At 49.6% G+C, this 11,854-nt stretch overlaps 1 protein-coding gene across 1 annotated transcript in view; it reads right to left on the bottom strand.

The window, feature by feature from the left end:
• Positions 1-4,182: 4,182 nt before the first annotated feature.
• The window catches only part of mtcl2 (microtubule crosslinking factor 2), a gene marked incomplete at its 3' end in the record, with an annotated part of 44,684 nt that continues 37,012 nt past the window's right edge, over positions 4,183-11,854 (bottom strand). Inside the window, exons 8-14 of the mRNA XM_080853968.1 lie at positions 11,018-11,248; positions 10,637-10,777; positions 10,183-10,353; positions 7,702-7,965; positions 6,446-6,516; positions 4,815-6,330; positions 4,183-4,335 (exon numbers count right to left, since the gene is read on the bottom strand). Coding sequence (XP_080710094.1) covers positions 4,183-4,335; positions 4,815-6,330; positions 6,446-6,516; positions 7,702-7,965; positions 10,183-10,353; positions 10,637-10,777; positions 11,018-11,248 — 2,547 coding nt within the window. The remainder of the gene's footprint in view (positions 4,336-4,814; positions 6,331-6,445; positions 6,517-7,701; positions 7,966-10,182; positions 10,354-10,636; positions 10,778-11,017; positions 11,249-11,854) is intronic.

The raw sequence follows: 11,854 nt of genomic DNA, 5'->3' as shown, positions 1-11,854 counted from the left end.
AATCATTTCAGATGGCTGAGGAGAAGTTTAGTCAGTGGAGAATGAACCACAGACATAAAACAGACAAACGACATAAGTCATTGGAGGCTTTTTTTTGTGACCACAATCTTCTACTTTTTAGCCAGCCATTTGTTTCCCGTAACTTTATGACAGAATTCTCTACTCTCCACCATAAATTGTAAAGGTAAATGAACATTTGGTATTGCCTTGGTGAAGAATGAATTAAGATGGCCTCAGTCAGACCAATGAAAGAGTTTTGGGTTGCGGTTCATCCAAATCTCTTCTTAAATGAAATGAAATCCTACTGAGGATGTTCAGACCAAATATGGACCTCTGAAACATCCTGAATAGACAGCCCCTCTGAGTGCACTATTGAGTGCACTATTGAGTGCACTATTATTATTTACAATGGTGTTGGCCTTACTCATCCACATCTCTGATTTGACTCATTTAAAAACAAAAGGCACTCGTGTGCATAGATATCTATAATAAAGGCTAGATATCCTGCCTGCGTTTCTGGCCGACGGAGCCGAATGTCCGCACATTTCGGCCATTTTGAGGACAGTATAGCTCACTCCCCCTTAACATTGTGTTGGAAGTGGTACTTTTTAAGTAACCAGAACTTCCTTAATTTTCAACCGATTTTCAAACGGGTTGGTTTGTTATAAACGTAAGATATTTCTTATGGCACTACATACTTATGAAGAATTATAAACATGGGTTTTCATATGAAAATAACATTGACAGGTCTCTGACAGGTCTCGTTTCAAGGGAGTGTTCAATAGAGCAGGTTGCACAAAATTCTGGCATCTTCATTGGCAATAAAGTCCGCAATTTCCTGTCGAAATCATAATGTAAGATGTTTAACAAACCAACCCGATTGGAAATCATGTGCAACTTCAGTTTTATTATGTGCAACTTAAGTTATATTGAAAAGAAAGAACAATTATGCCTCGCCAATTGATGTAAAATGACTGATACACAATAGCCGTGATACACAATTAAGCTGCACATTTCAACATGTTCAAGCATCCAGAATTATTACCAAGGTAATGACGATTGTAAATCAAGTCATTTGTAAATCCGTCAAAAATGTCTGCGAGATAAGAGTGTAAACGATTGTGAAGATCACTGACGTTACCTAATGTACCACTGATCCCTACCGGAAGTATACTGTCCTCAAAATGGCCTCCTGTGCGGACGTTCAAGAGACTGCCGTTGCACCCCCTTGCTCGTGTGACCCTCAGGAAATGAAAAGGAAACAGCATGAAATGGATGGGCAGAGTGGCATGACATGTCTACATCCAGGTCAGAGGTCAGAAGAGGTAGCAGTGGGGAGGGCTATGGCATGGCAGCGGCGTTAACAGGCAGGCGGAGCTCGTGGTCTACAGGCCCTCTATTATAGCTGGGTATGTTTCAGCGGACTGAAGGCAGTTCAGACTGAGGAGATTTTTCCCCACTGGAGCCTGAATATATTTTGAGTAATGCCCTATTTAAACAGCTGAGTCATGGCCTCACACGCACAAAGTTAGAGAGGAGGCAGAGAGACAGACAGAGAGAGAGAGAGAGAGAGAGAGAGAGAGATGCTGGACCATGCTAACTCAGCTTCAAAGGTGTCTATATCTGTTTTTAAATACCTCCCTAAAATGGCAAAACAACCCATTTATCTCGTTTTGTGTGTATGTATACGTGGGTGTGTGTGGTTCTGTTTGTTGTTATATTCCAAAAGGCTAAGTGGAAAAACACTAACCAGTGTACGTGATAATGATGAAGATGATGCCATTGATGATGGACAATTAGTCATCAGAGCCCTGGGAAAGCACTTAGTGTGTGATCAAAGCCTCACTGCTAGCCCAGCACCATCACAGGCTCATCAGCCCTCTCAATGACAGCAAGGTAAGGGGAGACACACATCACAAGACATCGAGGAGGAGTTTATCGGTACTTTGTGAGGGTATGAATCCTGCTTAAAATGGCATGGTTCACCCTCATGGCTTACACCTGAAGGTAAAAGTGAGGTATAGGCCTCCGCTGAATAAACCCAAATGAAAGCAACCAGGTACTTTAGACGTAATGCCGCATTTGGTGTTACTGTGAGAATAGGACAGGCACAGCAGTTTGCAGGTACAGTATTTGCTATCTACTCATACAATACAAACATACAATACTCAAAAACTGTGCATTGTCCATATTTCTAACTTGCATCAATCATAATTCAAGTAACAAAACACACAAGTTGAAAAAAGAAATGTTTTCAATGTGACTTTTTTCCTGTTGTAAAATGAACTATTCCTAACAATCATAGTTGACAATCGGACATGTTTGAAGACAAGCTGATAAATATCTGCTTCTGCAACACACAGTTTCCCAGAAGCCTTGTTGGTATGTGTGGGCAGGACGGAGAGAGAGAGAAAGGGAGAGAGGGAGAGACAGAGGGAATGTTTGGAAAGGAGAGGCGCAAAAGAAAAAGGAATGAGAGTGTGAGGATGGCCTTTCAAAAGAGCGCTGCAACAGCACTCTACCATGCAGAGCACTAACAGGCTACTGTATCATTCAAGCACACAGACACACACACACACACTCACGCACACACACACACTAACACACACTCACGCACACACACACACACACACACACAGAATCACAAACTGATAAACTCAAGCTGCAAAGAGGTAATCCAAACCTAGCTGTAATTGTCATTCCTTTACAATAACAAGGGGAACTCATGACCCTAATTCTGAAAGCTAAGAGGAAATCATCCTTACAGCCGAGCCTTTGGATCGGATGGCTCTGACAAACTGCACCCTGTGTGCCTACAGTTGAGCATCAGTGAGACGGCTCCTACAGTCAGCAGCAGTCCTGCTACACGCTACAGCTAACAACATGTGCCTTTACAGGGGACATCTCAAAAATGAACTACGAAGTTCAAGAACCGTAGAATAGGAATAAGAATAGCAATCCTCTCCAAAAGGGGGAATTTGCTGCCATGACAAACTGTAGCCGTTTTTGTAGACGTTTTTGTCTCCTACTAAAAAAAGATGGTCAAGGTGTCATTAGGCAGTTTTACATTGTCAAAGCAATATCCATTCAGCCTTAGACTTCTCAGGGTGGCAAGTGGTCCTTTACTGATACTGTATTGGGGGTTGTTGTTGTTGCTGTCGTCATTTTTCTTTCCTGTGGTGTGTGTGTGTTGCTAAAGGCTGGACCGTACCCCAGAGGGGCCTGCAACAGAGGCACAGAGTGTGTTGTGTTGTGAGTTTAAAGGCTCCTTGCCAGATTGCGGGTTTGACTGATTAGGGTAGTCCTCTCAACCACCACTGAAGGAAAAGGCAATAGTGGTTCGTTTGAGAAGTGACAAATCCACGGCCGAGCCTTGTGTCCCAGATCCGTACAGAATTACCCCATATCCAACCGAGGAGGAGGGGAACTCTGATGTCATCACTGTGCACAACATCTGACTGAACCTGGCATTCTGTTGTGGAACATGAGGGATTGGAGTAGGCTGAGACGAGTCATCTGTGTGTGTGTGTGTGTGTGTGTGTGTGTGTGTGTTTGGGGTTAATGATAAGACATCCTCTTTGAATGACCTGGAGTTCTGTACAACATGTTCCGAGTATTTCCTGGTTGGTAGTTGAGTAAAAGCGGAGAGGTGAAGTTGAGTCCTGACATCGTTGGTATTGGTGGAGTGCGGGAGGGAGCAGCTGCTGTCCCAATGCATACTGGTTCAGAGGGGACAGGTTTGACTGGGGGGGGGGGGGGGGGTGTTCTGCTGGTGGTGTGTCTTTACTAGGGGTGGAGGAGGCTGGGAAGGGGGGGGGGTTCTCTCCCCCATCCTTGGCCTTCAGGTGTGCAGTCTGGGAGGAGTCTCTAACACACATGAAGACCCCAGCGGGTTTCAGGCCTTCGCTGCTCCTCAGAGTATAAAGTGTTATGCATGTTTACAGCAGTGTGCATGCGTGCGCGCGTGTGGCTGTGTTCATGCGTATGCGTGTGTGTGAACTTGTAAACATGGCAGTGTATTTTGTGTGTGGCAGTGCGTTTTGTGGCAGTTTGTGATTGTGTAATGCATCTGAGCATGTTTGTGTGTGTGTGTGTGTTTGTGTTTATGAGTGTCTAAGTGTGTTTGTGGTGGTTCGCCAGCGTGTACTGTGGCAGTGTGCGAACGTTCTTGCTCTTCTGGCGCTACTCCACGCTAACCTCCACCTTCTCCTCCGTTGTCATAGCAGCCTCGGGCAGACGGTGCTTGCACTGGCCCTGGGAGTGGCGTGCGGTGTGGCGAGAAGGTCTAGCGAAGCAGGGAGTAAGAGACTGAGAGGAACAGTCACAGACAGAGTCCTGAGAGATAAACAGAGAAAGGAGGAGGAAAAAGGCAGAAAGAGAGAGAGAAAGAAAGGAGAAGAAGACAGACTATTTTAGTGAAAGGCAGTGTCAGTGCAATGCATGAGCACTTTCATCAAGCCCACTCTCTGTGTGAAATGTACACAGGCGCTGTGCCAAAGCACTTTGCCAATGCATGCACTTTGGCCCCTGACTACTTATGGGTCACTTAAACCCTTAGCATAACCAATTCCATGAGACCTGATTGGACAAGAGCCAAGGGGCCATGAGCGTCGGGCAGCCCAACTGGCATTAATCGTAGGCCAACAGGTTTTCACACATGCTTGAACTCATTGTATATAGTAAAGACCTTGGAAAGGCATTTCAATAGCTGATTGCAGAACACATAGTGAACGTCAGTGGTAGTAACTGTAGTAGACATACTGGAGCGTGCTGTGTGAGTGTATGTGTGTGGACAGGGCCATGGCACTGCTCACCTCCAGGGCACCTGAGCTGCCAGGCAGGCTATCCCTCAGGCTGGCATCCTTGGCCAGGCCGGTGGGCACCAGGTCATCTCGGGCCGGCTTCATAAAGCGCTTGTTGACGATCTTAGTGACGTTATCACTCCCCGCCAGCAGGCCAGAGAGGCAATCTGGCTTGGGCTCGTCCACACTGACGCTGGGGCCCTGCGAGCGGCCGCACACGGTCCTGATGAACTCCTGCACCGAGCCGTACCTGTGCGACCCCGCGCCCATGCTTACGCCTAGACTGGAGTCCCCCAAGGCCTGGTTGAGGCCCACCCCGGGGTTGGGGCCGGAGGGCTTCCCGGCGGGCTGTCTGGCTGGGCTAGCCAGGTCGCCCTTCCACAGGGCCTCGGAGCTGCCACCGTTCTCCACCACGCTGAAGAGGCTGGACAGGCCGTCGTTGAGGCCGCTGAGGACGGGCGAGTCGCGGGTGGTGGTGGAGCGCGCCCAGGCCGAGCCGCAGGAGGCGCTGCGCTGGTGGAGGTTCCAGAGGCTGCGATCCCGCGAGGAGGAGACGCTTGAGGAGGTGTCCAGGCGCGAGGACGAGGCCGAGACGCGGCGTTGGAGCTTGGGCGAGCCGTACTTGGGCGAGCAGCAGGGGCGGTCCATGCGGCCGGCCACCTTCTCCAGCGAGGACGAGATCTGGCGCGAGCGTGCCGAGGCCAGCGAGGACGACGGCCGCGGGGACCAGCTCTTCCCGTGGAACCCCGCCCTACTCCCCACGCCGTCCGTCTGCATCCCTACGCTGACCAGGCGTGCCGTCTGGGTGCCCGCGCTGCTCACCCCCGGCGTCTGGCTCCCGGCGTCTTTGCTGCACTTTCTCTCCAGCGAGCTGGAGCGGATGGCCTGCCGCACGCAGTTGGTCATCTCCTTCATGTCGTCGCTCAGGTTCCCCGAGATCTCCAGGCTGTCGAAGGGAGCCCCTCCTCCGACCCCCGTCCTCCCCTCCAGCAGGTCCCTGTGCTGCTGCGACAGCGTGCTCAGCCACTGGTCGTACGAGGACGACAGCGAGGTGCTGGATGTGGGCGCCGACACCGAGGGCTGGCTCTCCCCGGGGTCCCGCGACGAGTGGCCCCTCTGGGCCTGCTGCTGCTGCAGCTGCTGGGCCTTCCCCTTGGAGGGCCTGGCCTCCATCCTTCGCACGGCCGGCGGGCTGTAGTAGATGCGGATCCCCGTCTTGTCCGGGGCGGTGTAGCTGCGCTGGGGGCCCTGCAGGCTCAGCTCCAGGCCGGGGAAGCTTGTGCTGCTGTTGGTGCCGGGGCAGTCCCACGTCTTGAAGGGGTCGGCCTGCTCCGGCGGGGCGCACTCGCTGGTCAGGTACTTCCAGTTCTTCCGGTTCAGGCCGCTCAGGTCGGTGCGGGTCAGGAGGGGCGAGGAGTTGGCCGACTGGAGCCTGCCGGACTCCTTGCCGTTGACCTCCTGAGCCTGTGCGAAAGGGCAGGCTTCCAGGAGAGACTCCAGCTCAATAACAGAGGAGATGGACTTGGTCCTGAAGGAAATCAATGGTTGTTAAAAAGAGCATTAAAACAACATGAAAACGTTCATAAAATTCAAATAAATGTCCTAGGCCTAGTAAATAAATCAAAAGCCAATGTAAAACCCACCTCTCCAAGGGTGTCCCATTTGTCTCTGCATCAGATAGGCTTCCTCCCTCTGACGTCTTGTCACTCAGAGCCTTTAAGGTAGAAGAGAGAAGGGAAAAGAGAGTAAAAGACAAGAGGGTGTTAATCATGTGAGATAAGAGAAGAGAGCTCTCTCTCTCACACACACACACATGCACACGCACACACACACACACACACACACACACACTCACACACACACACACACACACACACACACACGCAGATGAAGTCACAAAAAGGAATCCACATCCTTTCTGGAAGTAAACAAAGGGAGTGGTGACTGGAGGGATGAGGGGGATTCAACAGTTCACAGAGTGCACTCCAAATCCCTCTGTCCATTTAAATGTTTACTACCAATTCCAAACAAACCACTATTCTGTTTTGAGCAGCCCTGAACTCCACGGCAGTGAGCACAGCAAGAGATAAAAAGTGAAGGACAGATAAGAAGAGAAGCGCAGGGAAAGAATGCGAAAGAGAGAGGGTGTGCTTGGGCTTTTTGCTTCCCTGCTATGTTTGTTTCTCTCTCTCTCTCTCTCTCTCTCTCTCTCTCTCTCGCTCACTCTCTCTCTCTCACTGAGATACAGAGACTCCCAAAGACTCCCTCTACACTATGATCACAAAAAACCCTTTTGTAACAAAAAAGGAAATAGTCGCTCACAGCCAAAAAGCTGACAAAAAAAAGTCAGGCAGCCCATTATAGGGAGATACTAGGAGGGAAAAAGTGTCTCATCTGCATCCTGCACTGTCTCCCCTGTGGTTGGGCCAGACACTCGGACCATAATGTCTCCATCTGTGCTGCACCTCTGGGAGGCATACAGGGAGAGGCTGACCGCAGGCTGCCCAGCAGGCCTGACTGATGCAATCTTATGCCACTCAGCCTGTAACCTGTAATCTGGCATGGCAACGGGACAATGAGCCCAGCCCATTCTCCAGCAAGGAGGAGGAGGAGGAGAGCCAAGAACACCATGTGGGAAGAGATGGAACAAAATGGAGGAGGGGGGGGGGGGGGGGAGGAGAAAGAAGAACAATAGAGACTACAGATAATGTGCAAGTGAGGAATAGATGGTCAGACATATTCGACTGTGAATTGACTGAGTAAATGAAACAAAAAGAAGAGTAGCACGGCTATCAAGATAACAAGAGGCATGATACAACAGGTTCCCTCTTCCATTAGTTTTCGAATGCCCTCGTAACCTTTGCTCTGTAGTGACCCCTGACCCATGCTGAGTGCTGACCTGTGAGCTCTTGCTCTGGGCCTCCCGCAGACGCTGCTCCCACTGGCTCCGCTCCTGGTTCAGGCGCTCCAGCAGCTCCAGCTTCTCGCGGCCCCAGCTCCGCTCGCCGATCTGCAGCTGCTTGGTCAGGTCCATAACGGCCGCGTAGGACTCGGCCAGGAGGTGCTGGTGCTCCTCGCGCTCACGCTTCAGCGCCCCCTTCAGGTCCGGAGGGTCCTTGTCAGCCCCCGAGAGCAACGCGCCCTTCCCGGCTTTGCTCTCCATCTGAGGGTAAAGAGGCAGGTTGGAGACAGAGATTGCTTGGTTACAGAGACAGTAACATTTTGAGGTCTGACTACAAGGCTGCTTTTGTCAAGATGGAAACATTTTATGACATTCTTCAACATTTCCCTCCTTTCCACACTATCGTTAAAGTAAAATGTGCCCAACCTGTGGTAAAACAATGGCCACATGACTATTAATCCATCTTTTTATAAGTTCAATGATAAAGCCTCTCCAACATAAAGGGTTAGAAAAGAAAAATGCTGCTGCTGCTGCTGCCACACCCCGTCCTCCACCTCCACCTCCTCCCCTTCCCCTCTCACCTCGCATGAACTCTCACTGAGCCTCCATCAAGCAGAGCTTCAAAGCCTGAGCTATTGCTCACGCTTTTTTTACGATCTCGTGTCAGCTGGGCTATTAAAACACACAGCCTTCTGGGAGGCCCATCAATTGCGTGTGAGCGAGAGGCAGCATGTTGCCAGTCCACCGAGGCTTTAATTCAACGCTGGCAAACCTGGCAACCGGCAAACACGGCGGTCCGACCACTCTCCACTTACTGCCTAACAATAATCAATTTTCTCTCCGTTTGTAGCCGGTGAGAAATGGGCAGTAATGAGATCTGGTGTTCTTCTGAATAGGGTCATTAGAGGTTAGTGCAGTGAGGAATCTCACTGTGTTCTGCAGTACGAACTATAGCTCCATAGCTCTGTCTCCCCTCACACCACCCTGTGATCACGCACTGACGTGGGCATGAGCAATCAGAAGGCGTCGTAACTGTGGGGACACCGGCTTTGTGCGGACCAACAGCTGTTACTTTGATGCCATGTTGCTTAAGTGCCACGCTGCAGAGTATTTGGCACCAGCTCCTGAGCTGGACTGAGGGATCGGTGCCAGCTGTGCCAGTCTGGGTTTGGTGGCAGCGGTGCTGACGGGATGGCACCAGGGGCCGCATAATGAAGTGCTGTTAAGGAACCAGAGATGGCAGCAAGTCCTGGTCCATTTAACCAAAGCACATACAAATTTTCAGTTCTTGGTTCCCTCTTCTTCAAGAAAATTCCACAATATTTTCCTTCCCATCACCCAATCCCTTCCCCCAAATGAATGATGCCTTTATTAATTAAAAAGCCTTGGGACAGATAAGCAGCATGCAACAGCAGGAAATTAAAGTCATTAGATCCTTTAATTTCCTATCTGGCATTAAGACTGCTAGTAGACCCTCATATAGAAGTCATTAATAGCCATTAGCAACCTATCAGACTGGATCGCGAAAAAGGGCTCTGATAGAAGCAGCTACACAGGGGTTGTGCCTGTGCACATGTCTTTCCCTGGCTCTGAGTTGCTTGGCAAAGGCAGTTCGTCTTGGAACAAGACAAACAAAAGGCTACGATGAGAGGGGAGCGATGGAGGGAGAGATGGAGAGAGGAAAAAAGCGAGGGAGTGCCAGGGAGGAAGGAAGCTGAAGGAGTTGCAGGGGCTGATCCAGTCTGACTCGTAAAGCCTGATGCAGGCACAGCTCCAGAGAGCTGGTGGCGGCGCCGATGGCTGAGTGGGAATAAATGAACAGGGCACAAGCTCTAAGTCATTCCCTTTAAGAGCGAGAGCAACCACGCTGTCTGTTAATGTAATAATCTAAACAGCAATACAAAGACTGGTTTGTGCTGTTTTATCTCTATCTCTTTGCCTTTGGGATTTACTAAAATCACCCGCTCTGTCTTTCCCCCTCCTCTTCTGTCGTTGAGAACAGATCCATCTAGTCTCGGCTCGTCATCCAGCCTGTTCATTAGAGTCATTAGGAGACTGCGGTTATGAGCGTGTGTCTCTCACAGATATTAAAATAATCTCTCACCACCAGAGTCTCATTTGCATGTTTGCAATCAGGCAACGGCCTTCCGAGGGTAGACTACATAAACAAACCCGAAGGATAAGACCCTGCAGAGAGTGGGCTAGTTCACCTGTATGGCCCTGCAGAGAGTGGGATAGTTCACCTGTATGGCCATTTAGAGAGTGGGCTAGTTCACCTGTATGGCCCTGTAGAGAGTGGGCTAGTTCACCTGTATGGCCCTGCAGAGAGTGGGCTAGTTCACCTGTATGGCCCTGCAGAGAGTGGGCTAGTTCACCTGTATGGCCCTATAGAGAGTGGGATAGTTCACCTGTATGGCCATTTAGAGAGTGGGCTAGTTCACCTGTATGTCCATTTAGAGAGTGGTGCAGCTTGCTCACCTGTGTGATGAGGCTCTTGAGCTCGGTCCTCTCCACCTCCCAGGAGGCCTTGGCCTTGGCAAACTGCTGCGTGAGCTCGTGCGAGCCCTGCCTCTCCTCCCGCAGCTCCACGCTCAGGTCCTGAAGCGTTCCCTGCAGATCCACCAGCGTGCCGCTCAGACCACCATTCTGCTGGGGGAACAGTGGGGCATGAACCTCGGGATTGACAACCAGGGGTCCACTAACACATAACACACATGGTAGGCTAAAATGAGTGTAATCAATATCCTTGACCATAGTCAGACCTGCCATGTGTGTTTTATCTCTGTGACCTAGATCTTAACTGAAGCTAAATGTGAACCACATGTAGTATGGAATTCACCCCTGCTCACGGGCTAGAGTGAGTGAATGTACCAGCGCAGGAGGTCATGTCTGTGACTTTATGTGTCGTTGAGGGGTGAGTGAGGGGGTCTACCTGTTTGTAGCTCTTCTCCAGCAGGCAGTGTTCTTTAGGGCTCAGGGGCTGCTCCTCAGCGGCGGCCATCTTGTTGTCCCCCGGGTGAGGGCTGAGGGCTTCCTCTTCGAGGAGCAGGCAGAGGTCCTTAACATTGTTTACCTAAATTACAGACAGTAAGGCACATGTTTTACTCTATGGTCAATACCGCCAGGAATTACTATCAGACTTTAAGTGTCAATGAACCAAAAGGTTATACTGTGGAGGTACTAATGGGGAAAAAGACTGTTACTATCACTATGTTAGTCATATCTAATAGCACACTAGTTCACTCCGGTAGCGGCTATGAAGTTAATATAGCACTATATATAATATTGGCTTAAACCCTAGACTCCTCCTGACCTCCAGGATGTCCTTGGCGTCTCCCTCCAGCTTCTTGCCCAGGCGCCACTGCTTGAGGAACCAGCGCAGCTTGAGGCTGAGCAGCAGCAGGCTCTGCTTGAGCTGCTGGGATTCCTGCACCAGCTTGTTCCTCTCCTGGCTCCAGAACTTCTGCTGCAGCCGCGTCTGCAGGCCCAGGCTCTGCAGCTGGAAGTCCCTCCGCACCAAGGCCTTCTGGTGCTCATCCTGCAACTATAGAGAGAGAGAGAGATGAAGAAAGCCATGACAAAGGGATGGAGAGAAGGAAGAGAAAACAAACAATAGAAATAAATAGAAGAGTAAAGGAGGAAGCGAGGTACAAGTGGAGTAAAGTGGAGAAGGAGAGAAAGAGAGAGAGAAAGAGAGAGAGATGCACACAGGGTTACACAAGCAGTTTGCAAGCTCTGTGCATTTCAAAGTTTTTGAAGGTGTCTGCCTGAACATCTGCCACATACAGCCGCGGAAAAAATTAAGAGACCACTTCAAAATTATCAGTTTCTCTGGTTTTACTATTTATTGGTATGTGTTAAAGTAAAATGTACATTTTAGTTTTATTCTATAACCTACTGGCAACATTCCTACCAAATTTCAAATAAAAATATTGTCATTTAGATCATTTATTTGCAGAAAAATGACAATTGGTCAAAATAGCAAAAATGATGCAGTGTCTTCAGATCTCGAATAATGCAAAGAAAACAAGCTCATATTCATTTTTAAACTACACAATACTAATGCTTACACTTAGGAAGAGTTCAGAAATCAATATTTGGTGGAATAACCTTGATTTAAAATCACAACTTTCATGTGTCTTGGCATGCT

This window comes from Sprattus sprattus, assembly GCF_963457725.1.
Source record: "Sprattus sprattus genome assembly, chromosome: 16".
NCBI lineage: Eukaryota > Metazoa > Chordata > Actinopteri > Clupeiformes > Clupeidae > Sprattus > Sprattus sprattus.
This window is presented reverse-complemented; position numbering and strand designations above follow the sequence as displayed.